At 48.8% G+C, this 23462-nt stretch overlaps 1 protein-coding gene and 1 long non-coding RNA gene across 3 annotated transcripts in view; both read right to left on the minus strand.

The window, feature by feature from the left end:
* Positions 1–23462, minus strand: part of LOC146356295 (uncharacterized) — an 867031-nt gene that overhangs the window by 496213 nt on the left and 347356 nt on the right. The gene's annotated exons all lie outside the window — the stretch shown is intronic.
* The window catches only part of LOC146356311 (class I histocompatibility antigen, F10 alpha chain-like), a 32942-nt gene continuing 17417 nt past the window's right edge, over positions 7938–23462 (minus strand). For both annotated transcript variants that reach the window (XM_084831758.1, XM_084831757.1), the window contains exons 4-8: positions 22858–23145; positions 21855–21938; positions 20970–21117; positions 13320–13343; positions 7938–10863 (exon numbers count right to left, since the gene is read on the minus strand). In XM_084831758.1, the coding sequence (XP_084687884.1) occupies positions 13337–13343; positions 20970–21117; positions 21855–21938; positions 22858–23145 (527 nt within the window). In that variant the 3' untranslated portion in view covers positions 7938–10863; positions 13320–13336. The remainder of the gene's footprint in view (positions 10864–13319; positions 13344–20969; positions 21118–21854; positions 21939–22857; positions 23146–23462) is intronic.

Genomic DNA, 23462 nt, shown 5'->3' on the forward strand with positions numbered 1-23462 from the left:
CCCTGCTGCTTTTGACACCTGCAGTTCCAACTCCCCTCACTGATGGAAGGCCAATAAAGCAGCTGGCATAAAGGTGGTGCAGGGAGAGGCGGTATAACAGAATGGAGGAATGACTGACATTGGCAAGTGGAGGAATTTGCGCACCATTGACAGTGACAGGTCAGAAAAGGAAGTGCACCAAAAGGGGGGTGGGGGCAAGATTGGCCAGTTAGCAAGGTGCACCTCAGGGTTTTAAGCATCGAACTGACACTTGTCGGTGTCCTGCTTCCATTCAACACTTCCCCAAGTCTCCAGCTATTCGAGAAAGGGAAGATCTAGGCTCCCCCGCTCTTCGCAGCTCCCATTCGAAGCAGTTACTGCTGTGGTTACTGCGAATGGGAGCTGCAAAAACTGTGTGTGTGGGAGCCTAGATCTTCCTTTTCTTGAGTACTGGAGACCTCCCTCCCCCAGCAGGAGAGCATGAGGCAAGTGGAGGAGGCTCCTCCTTCTTCTTGGCCCTGTTAGAACAGCAGGGCCAGGAGGCAGAGGTGTGGGCCTTGGCAGGTGCCCCACGATGCCGACCCCGGATATCAGCACTGATGTTTAGTCTAAAAATCAACCTTCTTCTGATTTCTCTCCTGCATTAGAAACACCCACACATGACATGTGCAAATAGTGCAAGAGAAGCTCAGAGGCCCTTTTAGTGTCATGTATGAAGAGCTGCCATCAATCTGAGCACCATGGCCATAACTGGGGGATGGGTCTGAGTTGCCTGGAACAGCGTCCTTCAATCTACTGGGGCCTTCTGAAAGAAACGAGCACTGGTCCCAGTTGCTGCTGTGCCAGGCTTTCAATATATTTTGTCCTTTGTGGTGGAAGGATACACCAGGCAATTGATTAGACCTCAGCTGGTCTCTGTCAGGATGAGAATACAGAGCTCTCCACCCCTCTTACCAAGGAGAACGAAGTTTGTTTTGAAAGAAGGACATTAGGAGCAAAAGAAGTCTGAGTGTGTACAGACTGCCCTTTCTTTGTAAGAGGGGCTGGCTTTGTTAAATGGACCTGAGGGCGCAGTGTCTCTGAGCATATCCAGTTCATCTTTCTCCTTGAAGAAAGCAGCTTTTGAAAGAAATCAGGATAAAGACACGGTGTCTCTGAGCACGTGCAAAGGACACCATGGGTTTGCTCACCCTATGGCAAATATCAGCGGCGGTGCCACCAAGTATCCCTGTTAGAACTGTGGCAAGTATTCAGGCATTTTTACATTTAACCATCCAGGCTGAAACTCCTAGTAATCTTCAAAAAGTGCTTCCAGATGGAGGGCTCCTAATGCTATTAATTAGGAGGCCTTTAAGAGAGAGGCTATTAATTAGAAGGCACCATGCAGGTATTCCACCTTTTTCTCCTTCAAGGCTTTTTTTGCGGTAAGAAAAAAGATGGACAAAGCAGTGGGAAAACATGGGAGGGTTATGAATGGAAGGCGATGAAATCTGTACCCCACCTAAAACCCCACAGATGGGGCAGGGCAGTTGCAGAATAAAACCTCGTGTGATCACTTTTCGATGATCTCTCCTGTCAAGCAGCTGCTTGGGGCATCCGCTTCCAGCAGGATGAGGCCATTTTGTCTCCTCTCTTCACAGCTGGCCTGCGCAAAATGGCTTCCCTTTCCAGCAGGCAAAGTGGAATGGCCTTGTCCTCATCACTTCCCTCACTTCTGAAGGGGCGGGGGGGGGGTGCTGTTGTTATCATAGAATCATAGAATAGTAGGATTGGAAGGGGCCTACAAGGCCATCGAGTCCAACCCCCTGCTCAATGCAGGAATCCAAGTCAGCATCCCTGACAGATGGCTGTCCAGCCTTGTCTTGAAGGCCTCCAGTGTGGGAGAGCCCACCACCTCCCTGGGTAATTGGTTCCATTGTGGTATTGCTCTAACAGTTGGGATGTTTTTCCTGGGGTTCAGCCGGAATCTGGCTTCCTGTCACTTGAGCCCATTATTCCGTGTCCTGCATTCTGGGATGATCGAGAAGAGATGCTGGCCTTCCTCTCGGTGACAACCTTTCAAGTACTTGAAGAGCGCTATTATATCTCCCCTCAGTCTTCTCTTCTCAAGGCTAAACATGCCCAGTTCTTTCAGTCTCTCTTCATAGGGTTTTGTTTCCAGTCCCCTGATCATCTTTGTTGCCCTCCTCTGAACCTTCTCCAGCTTGTCTGCATCCTTCTTAAAGTGTGGTGCCCAGAACTGGACACAGTACTCCAGATGAGGCCTCACCAGTGCTGAGCAGAGGGGAACTAGTACTTCCCGGGATTTGGAAGCTATGCTTCTATTAATGGAGCCGAAAAGAGCATTGGCCTTTTTTGCAACCACATCACATTGTTGGCTCATATTCAGCTTGTGATCGACAACAATTCCAAGATCCTTCTCGCTTGTAGTGTGGTTGAGCCACGTATCCCCCATCTTGTAACTGTGCATTTGGTTTCTTTTTCCTAGGTGCAGAACTTGGCATTTATCCCTATTAAATGTCATTCTGTTGTTTTCTGCCCAGCGCTCCAGTCTATCAAGATCACTTTGAATTTTGTTTCTGTCTTCCAAAGGATTAGCTGTCCCGCCCAATTTTGTGTCATCTGCAAATTTAATCAGCATTCCCTGCACCTCCTCCTCCAAGTCATTAATCAAAATGTTGAAGAGCACTGGGCCCAGGACTGAGCCCTGCGGTACCCCACTTGTCACCTCTCCCCAGTTTGAGAAGGTCCCATTGATAAGCACTCTTTGAGTCCCATTCTGTAGCCAACTGTGGATCCACCGGATTGTTGTTTCATCTAGCCCACTTTGAGCTAGTTTGCTCATCAGGATATTATGGCACTTTGTCGAAAGCTTTGCTGAAGTCGAGGTATATGATGTCTACAGCATTCCCACGGTCCACAAGGGAGCTGACTTGATCAAAAAATGAGATCAGATTCGTCTGGCAGGATTTGTTCTTGACAAATCCATGTTGGCTTCGAATCATCACTTGTTTTCAAGGTGCTTAAAGATGGATTGCTTTATCATCTGCTCCAGAATTTTCCCAGGGATTGATGTCAGACTGACTGGTCTGTAGTTCCCAGGTTCCTCCTTTCTACCCTTTTTGAAGATAGGGACAACATTAGCCCTCCTCCAGTCACCTGGCACTTCCCCTGTCCTCCATGATTTCTCAAAGAGAATAGACAGCAGTTCTGAGAGTTCTTCTGCCAGTTCCTTTATTACTCTAGGATGCAGTTCATCTGGCCCTGGAGATTTCAAAATAATGAGGTGTTCCTTGACCATATGCCTATCGATCTCAAGCTGCAATCCTGCCCCTTCAGCCTGTACTTCGCCTTTGTCAGGGGGGTCATAGACGCTGTTTTGGGAGAAGACTGAGCCAAAGTAGAAATTGAGCACTTCTGCCTTTTCTTTGTCATCTGTTATAATTTTGCCATCCTTATTTAATAGCTGAACCACCATTTCTTTCCTCTGCCTTTTACTATGCATGTAGCTGAAGAAAGCCTTTTTGTTGCTTTTAGCATCCCTTGCTAACCTCAGCTCATTCTCAGCTTTAGCCTTCCTGACACCATCCCTGCAATTCTGTGCTACCTGCCTGTACTCTTCCTTTGTTCTTCTTTCCACTTCCTATATGTGTCCTTTTTTGTTTTCAGGTCATCTCAAAGCTCTTTGTGAAGCCACATTGGCTACTTCTGTTGTCTTCCACCTTTTTTTCTTGTTGGAATTGTTTGTAATTGTGTCTTGAGAATTTCATTTTTTAAAAGCTCCCACCCATCTTGGACTCCTTTTCTTGTTAGAGTCGCTTGCCATGGGACCTTACTGATCATTGTTCTGAATTTATGAAAATCAGCTTTCCTAAAATCCAGGGTACGTGTTTGACTACACTCGGCTTTTGCTTCCCTTAGAACCAAGAACTCAAGTACAACATGGTCGCTTTCCCCCAGAGTTCCTGTAACTGCTACTTGATCCACTAAGTCATCTCTGTTGGTTAGGATCAAGTCAAGGATAGCTGATCCTCTAGTTCCTTCCTCTACTTTCTGTAGGAGGAAGTTATCCACCACACAAGTCAGGAATTTCCTGGAGGGGCCATGTTTTGCAGAATTTGTCTCCCAACAAATATCGGGGAAATTGAAGTCCCCCATTACTACTACATCATGCTTCCTTGAAACATTGGCTATTTGCTTTTCAAAAGTTTCATCCTTGTCTTCTCTTCTGTGCAGAGATATGTATTTTTTGCATACAGTGCAACCCCACCTCCCTTTCTGTTCCTCCTGTTCTTTTTGAACAAGTTATATCCTTTATTTGCTGTATTCCAGTCATGAGAGTCATCCCACCAAGTCTTAGTTATACCTATCAAGTCATAATTTCCCTCTTGTATTAAGAGTTCAAGTTCGTTCTGTTTGTTTCCCATACTCTGGGCATTAGTATATAGACATCAAAGCTTCATAGTCTGGCTTTCTTTCTACATGTTTCTGAAGAGTCCCACTGGTGTGGAAGTGTGTGTTACAAGACAAATAAATGAAAAAAAAAGTTTATTAAAACAGAAAAAAAAATGTTACGGGGCCTCCCCCTTGACCTCCCCTGCCCAACTCCCCTTATGAGTCAAGTCAGCCAACCAAGATAGAAGCTGCAAGCCACAGCAGTGTGCCAGTAATGAAGTGTCACTGGAAGATCTGTTCACAGAATACGCTGCCAGATGAACGTTGCCTCACTAACTGAGGAAGCTGCCCCAGGGGAGGTGGAGACCTTAGCGTAAATTCCGCCACCGCAGGAAGGAACTGTGGGCTCGGCCTGGGCCCACACACCCCAGTCGATGCTTCGGCAAGGCCACATGCTAAAAACTCAGACTGATGCTATGATTTCCCCACAGGGCAAAGTCCTCTTGGTTAACAACATCTCTCTCTGAAAGGCTGTGTGGCCCGGACTCCTGGGTTCCCTTGCTGGGAGACGTAGCCAGAGCAAGGACTCCTGGGTCCTCTTCTTCGGTCAGTGCCCCTAGGAGGCAAAGCCCCTCCCTGTCTAGAAGGCAAAGCCCCTCCCTGTCTAGAAGGCAAAGCCCCTTCCCCTCTACCCACATAGCTTTATCCACCTCCTAAGGAGACCAGGCCCTCCAGTGGCACCTCTTCATCAGCCCTTATCATTGGCCATGGAGGATGGGGCTGCTGGGAGCTGGAGTTGAATTACATCAGGAGGGTCACCAGTACCCCACCCGATTTAGGGAGACAAAAACCAGAAGGATGCCGTGGAAGTGTGCATTGTAGGCTGCGAAGGAAGCGACATTGTGATCCTGCTGCGTGTGTGTCGCTCTGCGGGGGGCACCTTCCTGCCAGGTCCTTTAGAAGTGCTTGGGTCCTTTTGCCTGTTCAGCCCCAAACTCTGTTTTCCTTGTTTACTCAAAGGGGAACAAGCTGACAAAATTTCCTCCATCACGTGCTGGAGGCCAGTCCCTCAACCAGCAACAGGCCCGCCCCCTCCAGGCTCAGAGAAAAGGCCTGTGTCCTGTTGGGCTCACCGCTGGCGAGGTGTTCAAAGCTGCTGTGATCAGCCAGTCCTTTGTTTTAGAAAAGCAAAATCTTTTTGGTTGCTCCTCGAGGCTCGCTTTTAGCAAGACTTGTGCAACAGGGACCCTCTGCAGACAGATGGATGAACAGATTAAGATTCTTCCCACTCTAGTCCCAGTCGCAGGGCAGGTTCCAGTATATCCTTTTGTCATTCCAAATTCACAACAGTCCTGTGAGGTAGGTTAGGCTGAGACAGGCCACCCAGTGAATGGCATGGCTATGTGGGGATTTGAACCCAGCTCTCTCCCACCAAAACCTTATTCCCTCACCACACCAGTTCCACTGATGGCTGGGAGGTTCCCAGGGGCCTGAATACAGCACCGGGTTTCCCAGTAACAGAGGCAATATGCTCATGTACACCAGTAGTTGGGAAACATGGGCGGGAGGGTGCTGTTGCACTCGTGTCCTGCTATATTGGCCCCAGGCCTGGAACTAAGGCTCTTGTAGTGTTAGAGGGGCCTAGAGATCCATAATGCTTTGCTGGCATTATGGATCTCTAGGCCCCTCTAACACTACAGGTGTCTTGGTTCCAGGCCTGGGGCCAATACACCTGCTTGTGGGTTTCAGTTGCCAGCTGGTTGGCCACTGTGTGAACAGAATGCTGGACTAGATGGACCCTTGGTCTGGTCCAGCAGGGCGCCTCTGATATTCTCCCACACAGGGGGATTCCCAAAGAGGTCTTTCCCCTGCTCAGCTGGGCTCCCCCCTCCACCTTTGTCCCTAGAAGTAATATCTGAATCAGGCCTGAAACTGCCTCAGTGGTGCCCAGCACTGGAGCTCAGATTGTTCTTGGAGTCTCTGGGTAGTTCCAGATGGAGGATTCCTAGCATGATTAATCAAAAGTCATTTTGCCTCTATTCTGTCTTTTCCTCCTTATCAGATTTCTTCTGGTAAGAAAAAAGATGGAAGAAATGGGAAAATGTGAGAGGTTTGTAAATGAAAGAAGATGAAGTCAGGATCCCCCATAAAGTGTCATGAATGAGGCAGGGTGATTCCACAATAGAAGCTTTGTCTGGAAGCATACACTTTTAAAGACATTCGCAATCCCAAAAACCCCTTCTAAATTCTCCTGGAATTTAGGGATAGCTGTAGCTTCTGCTTGTCTCTCTGTGTGTGTGATACTCCACTGCCCCTGCTGGACGCTTCCTGCCCAGCAGAAACAGTATTGGGCGGTTTCCGAGAAATCATGCAAGGGCAAGGAACCGTTTGAACCAGTCACAGGGCGGGAGACATCAGGAACACGCAGAGACGCGCCACAGTTTACTCATTTGCATACCGTGTGTTTTTGAATCCCGGGAGTTGGATATAAAACAGATAATGGCACGCTCCAGAGGAGCAGCCAGGCTAGTCTGTTGTAGCAAACCCCACAAGCAATCCTGCGGCACTCTAAAGATGTAGCACCTTTTTAACCGCCGTGGCAAAGCTATAAAGACACAAGCAGCGTGATCTCTCCTAGCAGAACAGTTGAGGATGGTTTAGGAGTAGGGAAGCTTCCACGTTCCACAGAATTCTTGAGCAGGTGCTATACCCAGCCCCACAACATCTAACAGTGCAGTCCTGTGGAGTCAGTGGGGCTTACTCTTGGGAAAACATGAATAGGGTTGCAGCTTACTATTAGTCAGCAGTAGCAGGCAGGTTTCCGACCTGCCTGGGTTTCCAGGGGTTGAGGCTGTGGGGTTTTGTTTTTTTAATCCCAGCTGCTCCTTTGGTTCAGTTTCCTTGCCCGGCACCATCAGTTACGGCATCTTAACACAGCCAGGGTCGCCTGAACCCGAAGAACCAGGCTTCAAACGTCGGGCTGCTACCGCTGGGCAGCGTTGGATGCTATGGGACCGGATTGGAGCAAGAGCTGGGGAGCTGCTGTAGGGCAGCCTTCGCCACCTGGTGCCCTCCGGATGCTTGGCCTCCATCTCCCAGCATTCCTGACCATTGGCTGGGATTGGTGGGAGCTGAAGTCCCAAACAACTGGAGGGCATCACGTTGGGGGAGGCAGCTCTAGGGATACAGACTCAAGCGCCCTGAGCAGCTACCAGTGGGGGCTGGTGGCTCCGATTTCAGTGGGGCTATAAATCCATTCCGGGTTTCAGTCAGAATTCTAAAGGACCTATCTGAGGTGCTGGACCTATTTTTGGGATAGGGCTCAGCACCTTGGATGTCTCCTTTAAAGTTGTGGCGTGTTCTGACGGAAACCTGGAATGGATGCAGCATCCCACTGAAGTTGGAGCCACCAGCTTCCACTGGCAGCCCGCACAACCAGCCTCCACATATGGGATTAGGGCAGCAAAGATTCAAAGCCTTTGTACTAGTGTACAAAGCCCTAAGCAACTTGGGACCAGGATCTCCGAGAGAGCACCTTCTCCCTTAACAACCTGCCTGGCCACTGAGGTCGTCAGAGGGCATGCTCCTGGGGGCCCCACATGGACCCATGGCCTGATTGGAGTCCACCAGGAGAAGAGTCTTCAGTGTGGTGGCTCCCTTCCTGTGGAGCCCCCTGCCTCTGGAGGTCAGGCAGGCACCAGTACTGGGTTGTTTCCGGTGCCTCATGAAAACAGATGTTTTCCAGGAAGCTTTCTTTGGTTAACCAGACTTGGTTTTATTGGCACTCGGTTCTTTTTATTTTTAAAGAATAATCTTACTATGTTTCTTCTTTTTATCTTTTGTTCACTTTATCTCTTGTTGTTCACTGCTCCGTTTAGATCTGTTTAGATGTGGAGTGGTATACAAATGTTGTAAATAAATACAATAAACAAAGTAGGTGGGTGTAGCTTAGAGGCAAGCCTCTGCCCCACCCAGCGCCTCTCTTTTCTTAGGGCCAATGTTATGCGCAAGAAAGTCCTGTAGCAAAACCCAGATGGGTGCTGTTGATTGAGAAAAGCCACTTCGGAAAGGGAGGGTGTTAGGGGTGTTTTTGAGCATGGGGAGTGGGATAGCAGTTTAGATTCTGAAGGAGGACCATCAGACATGGGGGAGGTGTTTTCCCAGGCTAGTGCATATATGAGTAGGCTTGCTTTTCAGGTTACAAATGTCCAGATGGCTGAGCATGAGGGTTTCTCTTCACCCCCCACCCCCCCGTGAGAGGCAGTGAACAGGAGGGCACGGGGTTTGGGGAGGTTATCTTGATAGATGACAGACGCAAGCACAGAGCAAAGAGAGAGAAGGCAGGGGCGGAACGTAGACGGTCTACCCGATTGGCCTTGCGTGAGAAGCTGCGCTTAGAGGCCTCACGAGAAGAGAGGGACCTCCTCCCCTTAAGTGAGACTAGTCAGACTGCCTCCCTATTCAAATGGCGGGCAACTCTCATAACTTCCATTTGAATCCCCTGAAGGCATTCCTTTGTAGACAGAGAGTCTCTGAGGATTTGCATCAGTGTAACCCTGTGAAGTAATGGATTAAAAGCTATAGAATGAAGCCTCTCGTCTGTGTATGTTTGAGCGTTGAAGTAAAGTGGGGCAAATCCTGACAGGGATTTGAAGATGCAGCAGAGCATGTATGGCTGTGCTCCCCCCTTGCAGCCATTTCTTCCAGTGAAGCTCTCCTCCCCCACCTGCTTTCCTCCTTGTGGGCTTCAAAGCCAGGGCCTGCCCAAGGCGCTGCAGGGCCCTCGGACAAAATCCCCTTAGTGGGGGCCCTTCGCGGACTGCCTCTCTCAGCAGTGTCACTGCAGCCTGGCACTCTCCCTACGGGCCCAATCCACACCACTGCCCAGGAGAGGGCATGGAGAGGGGAGGCCGCTGCTGCTCCTTGTCCCTCGAAGCCTCATATGCTCAGAGGGAGCAGCCAGAGGCAGAAACGTCAAGGTGGAAGGCCAGAGGGCTGGCAGTGGGCCCCTGCTAGGGTGTAGGCCGTGGCAGGTGCCCAACCATGCCGACCCCTGACACAGGCCCTGTTCTAGATGCGTGGTTGTCGGGGTTTGGCCCTTGTTTAAGACAAATGGCTTGATGGCTGAGACTTTCAGAGATGCCCAGGTGGCTGTATGGACCAGTGGGGCATGCCAGAAGTCCTGTTCATTCCAAAGGGTGGCTGTAACAGCCCACCAGGGCTCACCACAACTGCGTGAAGAAGTCTTTCCTTTTATCTGTCCTGAATCTCCCACCAGTCGGCTTCATGGGATGACCCCTTTGGGTTCTAGTATTTTGAGAGAGGGAGAAAAATGCCTCCCTATCCACATTCTCCACACCATGCATAATTTTGTACACCCCTATCCTGTCTCCCCTCACTCACCGTTTTTCTAAGCTAAACAGTGCCCGATGTTGTAACATTCTCTCATAGGAAGTTGCTCCTGCCCCTTGATCATTTTAGTTGCCCTTTTCTGCACTTTTTCCAGCTTTGCAATATCTTTTTTGAGGTGTGGCGACCAGAACTGGACACAGTATTCCATGTGTGGTCGCACCATAGATTTGTACAGGGGCTTTCTCCCCTATGAAGTAAGGTTACAACAGCTGGGATTGTTGAGCTTGGAAAAAAGGAGGGCAAGGGGAGAGATGACAGAGGTCTACAAAATTATGCCTGGTGTGGAGAATGTGGATAGGGAGACACTTTTCTCCCTCTCTCAAAATACTAGAACTCAAAGGGGTCATCCTATGAAGCTGACTGGTTGGAGAGTCAGGGCAGATAAAAGGAAGGGCTTCTTCACACAGTGCACAGTTAAACTATGGAATTTGCTACCACAGGATATAGCGATGGCCACCAATTTGGACGGCTTTAAAAGGGGGTTGGACAAATTCCTGGAGAAGAAGGCTATCAATGGCTACTAGTCTTGATGGCTATGTGCTACCTCTAGTACCAGAGGCAGTGAGCCTATGTGCACCAGTTGCTGGGGAACATGGGCGGGAGGGTGATGTTGCGCTGGTGTCCTGCTTGTGGGTTTCCCATGGGCAGCTGGCTGGCCACTATAGGAACAGAATGCTGGACTAGATGGACCCCTGGCCTGATCCAGCACAGCTCTTCTCATGCTCTTAAGAACATACCATCCCAAAACGCATAGAGCAGAGCATTTTAGAGATTTGTACAATGAATGAACAATTACCATAGACCACACTTAATGGCACTGTGGGATTTTTTCCTTCCTGATGTTTTTTGCGCATAGCACCTTCCCTCTTAGTTTTCTAATTTTTGTCGTGGGATGAAAACCAAAATTAGCTCATCATAAATGGTATTTCCTCTCAAAACCAAGCCGCAGCTGAAGTCAGAATTGGCAGGCCTAGAGCCAGGATAAGGTAGCATTCCAAAAAGCGTTCAAGGCTAGCAGGAGCTCTTTGCATAGGAAATTCACAGCAAATCTTTGGGTGGCTCCTCACGACAAAAGCTCTGCAGAGACAAAACAAAGTAGGAGTGTAAAGTTAAGCCAACATGATGGCACCCTCACTGTGGGGGCAGCTGGAGGAGACTCAAAGGCTATCTAGTCCAACCCTCCAGAAGAGTCCATCATCCCCTGACATATCAAGCTACATACAGAAAATGTCCTAGAAGCAGAAAGCAGGTGCACCCCCAGAATGCAGAAGACGGCCCATGCAAGTGAGCCAGACCGTATGCGGGAAGGCAGAAAATCCTGATCTGGAGGGGAAATCCCACCCTGAGCCCCAAGTAAGACCCTCCTTCAGACCCTGGGCAAAAGCACTCCTTCAAAGGAGCAGAGGAAGGACATCCTCCATCGGTTCAGATGAAACCACAGGTGGACTAGTGGATGGGTGGCAGAAGTCATTCTCAGCCCAGATCCCGTAACTCCTGCAAAGCCTTGAGGTTTGGGATGTAGGAAAGTGGAACCCTTTCAAAATGTGGGCACATTCCCTGTAGAGGCTGTTGCAAGATTCCCTGTCTACGTTGCTCAGAGTTGACAGAATCCCGGCTGTTTGCTGCAAAAGGAGCAAATAGAGGGAATCAATATCACTGCTTTTGCAGTGTGTGTGTGGGGGTGTTCCTATCTCCCCAGCCCCTTTCCAACCTGCCCCCCGGCCCCACCCAGTACACAGCTTCTTTCCCCATCACTTCAGATTTGGAGATATGCTTAAGCCACAAACCACTGCAAATCAGTTCAGTAGCCTGGAAGACCTATCTGTCCAGTTTCCCAGAGGTAGATAGAGGACCCCAGAATGGTCTCTCCAAATGCATTATGGACATTATTTGAAGGGCTGTGAACGGCCTTTGTTTTCAGTGCTTTCATGTCATGTTGCAGTCACCCTCCCCACGAACCAGCCCAAGCGGGCAGTCTGGATGTTTCTGGGTGCTGTTGCTATTTCTAGGGAGCAGATGCCACATGCGGCACATCCTTTGAGCCCCACTCAGTTCTGGGGGTCCTGCAGGCCATTCTTTGCCATTCCCACCCTCAGGCAAATGTGATCTCCTGTCTTATCTATAATGATCTGCCTACTCAACTTGTCTCTTTGCAGGCTTTTCTCGGACAAGACGAGTCTCCTCACGCTCCACTTTGAGCAGCCTGGACTAGTATCTTCAACAGTGTCCCACTTTCCTGACTTCTTTATACTTCTGTGTGGCTGTCAGCAGCTTTTCTACAGCTTAAGGGCCACCTGATGGCTGGATCCTCCCCCGTGCTAGCGACTGTGTTTATTTTCATCTATTTATTTATGAAATGCATAAACCATCTTTTTGATGAAATAATATTTCAAAGAGGGAGGAGTGAGTCCAGCCCCCCACAGCAGCTGAAGCCAGCAGCAGTTCTAAACTGGCTAGAAAGTGATCCAACCATAACAACGGAGGTTCCTGTAGCTTCTCCACTGACGGAGCACCGACTCCACCTGAACAGAACTGCAAATCAAGGGGGCGCCCCGCTGCGCCACCACTTCACACCCCCTTCATGCCATTGCCTCTGGTCCAGCTGGAGTGCTGGCGTTGACCTTTAAAGCCCTAACTGATCTGGAACCAGGTTGCTGGAAAGGCCGCCTTCATCAAAAGGAACATGGCTGATTCTGAGATCAGCAGCTAGCCTTCTGCAGGGATTCCCCCTTGCTCTCTCCCCACCCCTCTGGGATATCAGAGCATCAGCTGGGAGGAAGCGGGGGGGGGGGGAATATGATTATCTTGACTGCAGCATGCATGGAGGAGGGATTTAACCCCTTCTCCCTTTCTCTGGTCCAGAGAAAAATCCCTCCTTTTGAGGGAGTTTTTGTGTTCAGAGGAAATCCCCCCCCACACACACACACACACGGCACCAAGGAGGAATCCCTGTCCCCCAATACCAGTCCTGAGGAATTTTTCTCAGGACCGCAGCAGCAGCGGGGAGGAAAGGATTAGAATCCCCCTCCACACCCGCTAATTATGAGCCCTGTACATACCCACGATCTTTAGAAGGTGGGGAGACTATGCTCTGCGAAAGTGGGCTGAATCGTTTCCTCCCTTGCCCAGATCAAAATCAGTGAAGCCCTGAAACACACAGCTTACACTGTGCTGTTTGCACTCTTTCGCTTGTGTTTTGCTGAGGCTGGGGTGAAGGCATCCCAAATTCAGAAGGCACAAAGAGGCAGGCCTCAAAGGTGAAGAAATGGTTGTGTTCTCCCAGAAAAAGAATATTCTTATTCAGGGGATAAGGAAGGGGCTAGATCCAGGCACAACTCCAGCACTGCCTTCCTCCACCAGAACTTGACCCAGGAGGGCCGAGGGCTTATGGGGCGTGTGGATGTAGATGCTGCTGAACGGAGCTCCCAGAGGGCTTTGGGGATGAAGCTGGGCTGAGGTGGTGGCTTCTCTTCTCCAGCAGCCTCGAGTGAGGCAGAATGCCTGCCCTTGGGGTGGGAATCCCCTGTACTTACCACTGCTGGAGTCTTGGTCAATATCTGGAAAGGAGAGAAATGAGAGGGTGGTCCGTGGCTTTGGATGTGTGGGTCGGGATGGGAGTGTTTACCTCTCCCCCCCCCCTCCTCTGACACCCCCGGTTTCTGACCAGCTAAGCCTAAACACATCACAGAAATATATACGTTCAGGAATTCTACAATCTATCTAAACATACAACTAATTTGTACAATGTTCCCAAGCTGCTTGCTTCAGGGGAAGACAGGAAATCCACAGGGACACCAAGAAGACTGATCCAGAGGAGAAGAAATCCCTCCCTGGACCCCAAATATGGTTCTCATTCAGACCATGGCAGAATCCGCTCTTCAGAGAGACAGAGGAAGGAGATCCTCCGTGGCAGGAGGGAGGTGCCTTTGGGTCCCCCGATGCTGTTGGATTCCCATCAGCCCTGCCTCGCAGGGCCAATGGTCAGGGCTGATGGGAATTGGAGTCCAAGAACATCTGGAGGCCCCCAGGTTCCCCAGCCCTTCTCCCAGGGATCAGATGGGACCACAGATGGGCAGGCTGAAGGCGTGGAAATTCTCAGCCCAGAGGATGTAACTCCCAGAAAGCCCTGAAGTTGGAGCTTTCCTTCTGAAGGAAAACAGCAGGCCTTTAAATCTGGGCACATTCCCCACAGAGTCTGTTGCAAGACTCCTTCTCTTTGAGAGGGATGTCCAAAACCCACTCCCTTTCCCACACATATACACACTTGCCCTGGCCAGAGCTGTTAGACGCTCTCTATTATCCCCCACCACCAGACACATCTTCCTTCTCCATCAGTTCAAATTTGAACATAGGCTTTAGCCATACGCCAGTACAAATCAGTCTTAAATTGTACAAATCAATATAGATAAGCAGAAGCTGGGGAGTTGTCCAGGCTTACTACCCCCCACTCCAGAAGAGAGAGATAGTGTGTGTGTGTGTGTGTTTTGGATGACATATGCAGACTGCAAATAGGGCTATTTTTGTTTTATTTATTATTATATACGCTATATACAGTCAGCATTTACAGTCCTTACATATTAAAAATGTTGAACATTGCTAACTGATCTGCTCTGTATGTGTTCCATTAATGAATAAATGGTGTCCAGTTTTGGGGGGAAATTTGCTGTTCCCATTGCGAAAAATTTCACAACCAAGCGTATGTAAGTTCATAGAATCATGGAAGAGTAGGGTTGGAAGGGGCCTACAAGACCATCAAGTCCAACCCCCTGCTTAATGATTTAGTAACTTCATACTGAATCTATCTGTCTATCTATCATCTATCTATTGCCTAAACAGACAAATACAAAAACAGCCTGAGATGTAAGGTTGGGGGCTGCCTGGAGGGGGATGAGGGAGCAACTGCAGCCATAGAATCAGGAGAGCACCTTACCATACAGTGAGGAAGGAAGGCGAGCCTCTTAAAATATTAGAAATAAAATATGTGCAGTATCTGAAAATACAGGATAGTGTCGGGAACTTAACTCCAAGTTAAGCATTCTGGGTTTAGCATCCAGGTAAAAATCCAGGCAGAGGACCAAACAGACCAAACAGGCTATACACTCAAATGAGAGGCAGAAACTGGTTGTTATCTGCCATCATACCCTCCCCACTCCTGTTAACTGCTCCGATGTCACCAAAAGTTCAAAAACATTTCATAGAATCATAGAATAGTAGGGTTGGAAGGGGCCTACAAGCCACTGAGTCCAACCCCCTGTTCAGTGCAGGAATCCAAGTCAGAGCATCCTTGACAGATGGCTGTCCAGCCTCATCTTGAATGCCTCTAGTGTGGGAGAGCCCACCATCTCCCTAAGTCATTGGGTCCATTGTCGTATTGCTCTAACAGTCAGGAAGTTTTTCCTGATGTTCAGCCGGAATCTGGCTTCCTGTAACTTGAGCCCATTATTCCGTCTCCTGCACTCTGGGATGATCGAGAAGAGATGCTAGCCTTCCTCTCGGTGACAACCTTTCAAGTACTTGAAGAGCGCTATTATAGCTCCCCTCAGTCTTCTCTTCTCAAGGCTAAACATGCCCAGTTCTTTCAGTCTCTCCTCATAGGGCTTTGTTTCCAGTCCCTTGATCATCTTTGTTGTCCTCCTGTGACCCCTCTCCAGTTTGTCTGCATCCTTCTTAAAGTGTGGTGCCCAGAACTGGACACAGTACTCCAGATGAGGCCTAACCAGTGCTGAGTAGAGGGGAACTAGTACTTCCCGGGATTTGGAAGCTATGCTTCTATTAATGCAGCCCAAAAGAGCATTGGCCTTTTTTGCAGCCACATCACATTGTTGGCTCATATTCAGCTTGTTATCGACAACAATTCCCAGATCCTTCTCACTTGTAGTGTTGTTGAGCCATGTATCCCCCATCTTGTAACTGTGCATTTGGTTTCTTTTTCCTAGGTGCAGAACTTGGCATTTCTCCCTATTCAATGTCATTCTGTTGTTTTCTGCCCAGCGCTCCAGTCTATCCAGATCACTTTGAATTTTGTTTCTGTCTTCCAAAGTATTAGCTATCCCGCCCAATTTTGTGTCATCTGCAAATTTGATCAGCATTCCCTGCACCTCCTCCTCCAAGTCATTAATCAAAATGTTGAAGAGCACTGGGCCCAGGACTGAGCCCTGCAGTACCCCGCTCGTTACCTCTCCCCAGTTGGAGAAGATCCCATTGATAAGCACTCTTTGAGTCTGATTCTGTAGCCAACTGTGGATCCACCGGATTGTTGTTTCATCTAGCCCACTTTGAGCTAGTTTGCTCATCAGGATATCATGGGGCACTTTGTCAAAAGCTTAGCTGAAGTTGAGGTATATGATGTCCACAGCATTCCCACAGTTCACAAGGGAGGTTACTTGAACAAAAAATGAGATCAGATTCGTCTGGCAGGATTTGCTCTTGACAAATCCATGTTGGCTTCGAGTCATCACTGCACTGTTGTCAAGGTGCTTCCAGATGGATTGCTTTATCATCTGCTGTAGAATTTTCCCAGGGATTAATGTCAGACTGACTGGTCTGTAGTTCCCAGGTTCCTCCTTTGTACCCTTTTTGAAGATAGGGACAACATTAGCCCTCCTCCAGGCATCTGGCACTTCACCTGTCCTCCATGATTTCTCAAAGAGAATAGACAGTGGTTCTTAAGAGTTCTTCTGCCAGTTCCTTTATTACTCTAGGATGCAGTTCATCTGGCCCTGGAGATTTGAACTCATTCAAAGTAATTAGTGTTCCTTGACCATATGCCTATCGATCTCAAGCTGCAATCCTGCCCCTTCAGCCTATACTTCACCTTTGCCAGGGGGGTCATAGACCCTCTTTTGGGAGAAGACTGAGCCAAAGTAGGAATTGAGCACCTCTGCCTTTTCTTTGTCATCTGTTATCATTTTGCCATCCTTATTTAATAGCTGAACCACCATTTCTTTCCTCTGCCTTTTACTATGCACATAGCTGAAGAAAGCCTTTTTGTCGCTTTTACCATCCCTCGCTAACCTCAGCTCGTTTTCAGCTTTAGCCTTCCCGACGCCATCCCTGCAATTCTGTGCTACCTGCCTGTACTCTTCCTTTGTTGCTTGGCCTTCTTTCCACTCCCTATATGTGTCCTTTTTTATTTTCAGGTCATCTCGAAGCTTTTTCTGAAGCCACATTGGCTTCTTCTGTTGTCTTTCACCTTTTCTTCCTGTTGGAATTGTTTGTAATTGTGCCTTGAGAATTTCCTTTTTAAAAAGCTCCCATGCATCTTGGACTCTTTTTCTTGTTAGAGTCGCTTGCCATGGGACCTTATTTATTATTGTTCTGAGTTTATTAAAATCAGCTTTCCTAAAATCCAGGGTACACGTTTGACTACACTCGGCTTTTGCTTCCCTTAGAACCAAGAAGTCAAGTATAACATAGTCACTTTCCCCCAGAGTTCCTGTAACTGCTACTTTCTCCACTAAGTCATCTCTGTTGGTTAGGATCACGTCAAGGATAGCCAGTCCTCTAGTTCCTTCCTCTACTTTCTGTAGGAAAAAAATTTCGCCAAGAAAAGGTGGCAAGAATATACGGAAGATCTGTATAGGAAGGATAATAATATTGGGGATAGATTTGACGGTGTGGTCAGTGAGCTAGAGCCAGACATCCTGAAAAGTGAGATTGAATGGGCCTTAAGAAGCATTGCTAATAACAAGGCAGCAGGAGATGACGGTATCCCAGCTGAACTGTTTAAAATCTTGCAAGATGATGCTGTCAAGGTGATGCATGCCATATGCCAGCAAATTTGGAAAACACAAGAATGGCCAACAGATTGGAAAAGATCAGCTTATATCCCCATACCAAAAAAGGGAAGCACCAAAGAATGTTCAAACTATCGAACAGTGGTACTTATTTCACATGCCAGTAAGGTAATGCTCAAGATCTTGCAAGGTAGACTCCAGCAATTCATGCAACGAGAATTGCCAGATGTACAAGCTGGGTTTAGAAAAGGCAGAGGAACTAGAGACCAAATTGCCAATATCTGCTGGGTAATGGAGAAAGCCAGGGACTTTCAGAAAAACATCTATTTCTGTTTTATTGGCTATTCTAAAGCCTTTGACTGTGTGGATCATAACAAATTGTGGCAAGTTCTTGGTGGTATGGGGATACCAAGTCATCTTGTATGCCTCCTGAGGAACCTGTGTAACGACCAAGAAGCAACGGTAAGAACAGACCACAGAACAACGGACTGGTTTAAGATTGGGAAAGGAGTACGGCAGGGTTGTATACTCTCACCCTACCTACTCAACCTGTACGCAGAACACAACATGCGACGTACTGGGCTTGATGAAGCCAAGGCTGGAGTTAAAATCGCTGGAAGAAAACATTAACAATCTCAGATATGCAGATGATACCACTTTGATGGCTGAAAGCGAGGAGGAGCTGAGGAACCTTATGATGAAGGTGAAAGAAGAAAGTGCAAAAGCTAGGTTGCAGTTCAACCTCAAAAAAACCAAGATTATGGCAACCAGCTGGATTGATAACTGGCAAATAGAGGGAAAAAATGTGGAGGCAGCGACAGACTTTGTCTTTCTAGGCGCAAAGATTACTGCAGACGCTGACTGCAGCCAGGAAATCAGAAGACGTTTACTTCTTGGGAGGAGAGCAATGACAAATCTTGATAAAACAGTGAAGAGCAGAGACATCACACTGACAACAAAGGTCCGCATAGGTAAAGCAATGGTATTCCATGTAGTAACCTATGGCTGCGAGAGCTGGACCACAAGGAAGGCTGAGTGAAGGAAGACAGATGCTTTTGAACTGTGGTGCTGGAGGAAAATTCTGAGAGTGCCTTGGACTGCAAGTAGATCAAACCAGTCCATACTCCAGGAAATCAAGCCAGGCTGCTCACTTGAGGGAATGATATTAAAGGCAAAACTGAAGTACTTTGGCCACATCATGAGAAGACAGGAGACCCTGGAGAAGATGCTGATGCTAGGGAAAGTGGAAGGCAAAAGGATGAAGGGCCAACCAAGGGCAAGATGGATGGATGATATTCTGGAGTTGTCGGACTCGACCTTGGGGGAGCTGTGGGTGGCGACGGCTGACAGGAAGCTCTGGTGTGGGCTGGTCCATGAAGTCACGAAGAGTCAGAAGCGACTGACCGAATAAACAACAATTACTACTACATCATGCTTCCTTGAAACATTGGCTATTTGCTTTTCAAAAGTTTCATCCTCGACTTCTCCTTGATTGGGTGGCTGGTAGTAGACTCCGACCACTAGGTTCTTTTTATTCTTTGCTCCATTTATTTTAACCCAGATGCTCTCAATGGGGATACCAAGCTCAACCTCCTGTATTTCTGTGCAGAGATATGTATTTTTCACATATAGCGCAACCTCACCTCCCTTTCTGTTCCTCCTGTTCTGTTTGAACAAGTTATGTCTTTCAATTGCTGTATTCCAGTCATGAGAGTCATCCCACCAAGTCTCAGTTATACCTATCAAGTCATAATTTCCCTCTTGTATTAAGAGTTCAAGTTCGTTCTGTTTGTTTCCCATACTCTGGGCATTAGTATATAGACATCGAAGACCATGTGCTTCATAGTCTGGCTTTCTCCCTACATGTTTCTGAAGACTATTATTGGGCGCTATCAGAGCTGTTCTCTCCGTCGCAGTGCATGCGCCTACGTCCATTGTTACCCCCAACATTACATCTCCCTTCCCCGTAGGATTCAGTTTAAAGCCCTCCTGATGAAGTTCTTCATGCTGTGGCCAAACACATTCTTCCCAGCCTTTGTGAGGTGCAACCCGTCCCTTGCCAACAGCCCATCTTCCAGGAAGTATAGCCCATGATCCCAGAATCCAAATCTCTCTTGTCAGCATCACCTTCGTAGCCAGTCATTTCCCCGGAGTATTTTCCTTTCCCTTTCTGTCCCTCTTCTAACTACTGGAAGGATGGATGAGAAAACTGTCTGGGTCCCAAAGTTCTTGAGTTTCCTTCCCAAAGCTTCAAAGTCTGATGTGATTTCTTCGTGCTCCGCTTGGTGGTATCATTTGTTCCCACATGGATGAGAAGAAAGGGATACCTTTCAGTGGGCTTTATGAGTGCAGGCAACCTTTCAGTCACGTCTCTAATCCGTTCTCCTGGGAGACAACATACCTGGCCAGTCCATAGGTCTTCATGACATACTTGGGTCTCGATCCCATGCAGCAAGGAGTCTCCCACTACTACTGCTCTTCTCTTCTTCTTGTTGTAGGCCTGGGTTTCATCGCCTCTGTTTGACTGACCTTCAGCCTCTTGCTCACTCTCATGCAGGTTCCCCTGTGATTCTTCCTCGGCAGGCTGTCCTCCAGTCTCATCCGCAAGTACCTGGAATCGGTTCCACAGCTCCACTGCTTCCACTGGTGCAGAGTGGCGTCTAGTTCATCTTCTCCTAACTGTCACCCTTTTCCAAGGAGTATCCTCTACTCCATTTTTCCTCACCTCAGCATTTCTCACTTCTGCCTCAGCTTGCTGTTGCTGTTCAAGCTTCTGGTCTTCCCTTTGCTTCTGTAGTTCCCCCATTCTGTCCAAGAACTCTTCGTGTTCTCTTATTCCCCGGAGGGTTGACAGTCGCCGCTCCAGTCCACTTACTTTTTCCTCCAGCAGCGTGATCAACTTGCACTTGTTGCAGGTGTAGGCCATGTTGTTCTCAGGCAAGAAAACAAACATTGTACACACCTTGCAGGTCACCACCACTGGAGAGTCTTGTCCTTCCATAGCCTCTTTTCCCTTTTTGTGTCTAGCTTTGTGGTTTTTCTAGACTAGCCTGTGCCTGCTCCTCTACTGACTAGAGGTTAAAAGCAGAGTCTCACTGGTGTGGAAGTGTGTGTTACAAGAAAAATAATTAAAAAAAAAAAAGTTAGGGGCCTCCCCCTTGACCTCCCCTGCCGAACTCCCCTGGCCAACTCCTGTTTGCTCCCTCTGCTCACTCGCTCTCTGGGAGCTTGCTTGCTTCTGTAGTCCCTGGACCAGCTGGAGCAGCTCCCTCTGCTCTGCTCAGCTGGGAGGCAGGAAACAGACTGAAGCTTCCTGCCCACACAGCTGCTGGGAGTATTCAGGCCACACAACCCCAACTCAGTTGGAGCTCTCAGGAGCACCTGGTGAGCTCACAGCCACTAAGAAGGATAAAGGGCAGCCCCCTGGGCTTCCTGCAGCCCACTTACCTCTTTGCCTCTGTCTCCTTTGTCTCCTCTTCCACTGCAACTCCCCTAGCCAACTTCTGTTTGCTCCCCCTGTTCGCTCGCTCTCTGGGAGCTTGTTTGCTTCTGTAGACCCTGGCCCAGCTGGAGCAGCTCCCTCTGCTCTTCCCAGCTGGGAGGCAGGAAACAGATTTTAATTTGTCAAGGCAAATTTGTCAGCAGAAGTGGCAAAAAAAGAAAACCATCTGTGAGGAAAGTGAACGGTTGGTTTGGAGGGTGAAAAAAAAAGTCACACAGGGCTTAGAGAGGAGTAGGATTGGTGTGAGAAGACAAAGATTCTTATGGGCTGGGAAGATATGGAAAGAGGGCCTAGGAGGTGGGGACATTAAGGGGCAGGTGGCCCAGATGAGAGTGGGCTGAAGAATAGCAGTGAGACGAGAAGCAGGAACTTCAGGGAAAGATAGATTGGCAAGGCATGAAATAGGGCAGCAACTGGTTTTAAGGGTCATAGAATCATGGAATAGTAGGTTTGGAAAGGGCCTATAAGAACATCAAGACCAACCCCCTGCTCAATGCAGGAAGCCAAGTCAGAGCATCCCTGACAGATGGCTGCCCAGCCTCATCTTGAATGCCTCCAGCGTGGGAGAGCCCACCACCTCCCTGGGTAATTGGTTCCATTGTCATATTGCTCTAACAGGACATTTTTCCTGATGTTCAGCCAGAATCTGGCTTCCTGTCACTTGAGCCCATGATTCCGTGTCCTGCACTCTGGGATGATGGAGAAGATATTCTGGCCTTCCTCTCTGTGACAACCTCTCAAGTACTTGAAGAGCGCTATCCTATCTCCCCTCGGTCTTCTCTTCCAAGGCTAAACATGCCCAGTTCTTTCAGTCTCTCTTACTGACTTACTGATCAAGCAGATGATCCCAGCAGCCACCAGCAGGACAGCAGCCAAGACCCCCAAAATGACTCCCACAGTGAGCGCCACGCTGACTGAAAGGGGACAAACACATGTCAGTTCAGACTGGCAGAAGTTCTCCAAGGCCTCACACAGAGATTCTGAGATCCTTTAATTGGAGATAACCTGGGCACTGAACCTGGGACCTTACACACACTATGGCCCCTCCGTAGTGGCCCAGATACTAACACATTTCCTCCCTCCCATGGCCCAGCACAGCCCAGCACTACAAGCCTTAAAACAGAGGTGAACAAATGCAGTTGGTCCAGGGGCCAGTTTCCATCCCTTGGACTGCACACTGGGGGCCGCACTCCTGCTGCCTCACCACCCACAGTGACAAAGAATGGGCTGTCTGCCTCCGAAATTCAGCAGCAAACCAGTATGGTGACTGAAAAGGGCCACACTTTCAAGAATCAATTGGCACTTTTGACTCTCTGCAGCAGTTTGCCTCTGAAACTCCCAATTTCTTTGCCGCAACACTGCTAAAATTCAGTGCAGGGCAGCGGCAGCAGGGGTGAGGGCTTCACTGACGGCCAAGCGCCTCCCAGGCCACGTGTTCCTCACCCCAGCCTTAGTAGAAGCTTTTTCTATCTATTTAGTGACCTATTACTTTTGTTTTAAAAAGGCATTCAGTGGCCATCTGTAACAGTCCTAATTTATGGCATCACCACATGACTAAAAACGGGACGTACCTGCCTTGCTTTCAGCCAGAGATGGCCCTTTGCTTCCAAGGGTAATCTTCCAACTCCCATGGCAGGATCCACCTCCTGCCCCTCCCTGAACCTGCATCTCCTGCTCGGCACCTCAAAGTACACAGGGGAGCCTAGGAAGTGTTGCACTGGAGCTGCAAGGGGCTCTTTTTTGAATTCCTCCGTCTTTCCTGGGTGAAAATCGAACCTCCCAGGACCCACCCCCTGGCCAAGGAGCCATCTGTCCTTCCCCGTCGTCTCTCACCGCCAGGCTCCTCCCAAGCCAGGACCAGAGGCTTTGGCAGGCCGGCATGCTCCACGTGGCACCGGTAGTGGTCCCGCTCCTTGGGGTCGATCTCAACACTGAGCCAGATGTGGTAAGTTCCATCTGAGTTGGGAGCGACAGTTCGACGGAACGTCTCATATTCCAAGACCTCCCCATCCCTCGTCCAGGTGGCGTCGATCTCCCTGGGGTAGAAGCCGTGGGCCTGGCAGATGAGAGTTTCTAGGTCATCACTATTTGCCTTGCGTGTCACCTTCCCCACGGGGGGCTCTGCAGAAATGGCAACCTCAATGTCAATAGAGCTAACAGAAATGGATGGTGTATTTTAATAATATGTCAGGGCTTCATGTGGTCATCCAGGCCCTCCCAACCCTGTCCTGAGACTGGATATCCCACACCTTCAACACCCTCAAGAGATGGAAACCTCCAAAGAAGTATCGTCCCGGCCTCCCTGGCATTTTATCACACTTTGAAAATGCTCAAAATAGGACTTTGCGGTGAAATCCTCGTCTGGAACAAATTCTGCGTAGGACTTCAAGGAGAATCCCTCCAGGTCCCATTGCTGAATTGGCTCAGAGATCTCTCTA

Source organism: Heloderma suspectum, chromosome 2, assembly GCF_057233095.1.
Source record: "Heloderma suspectum isolate Gila_16-S chromosome 2, 16-S_ref, whole genome shotgun sequence".
Classification (NCBI taxonomy): domain Eukaryota; kingdom Metazoa; phylum Chordata; class Lepidosauria; order Squamata; family Helodermatidae; genus Heloderma; species Heloderma suspectum.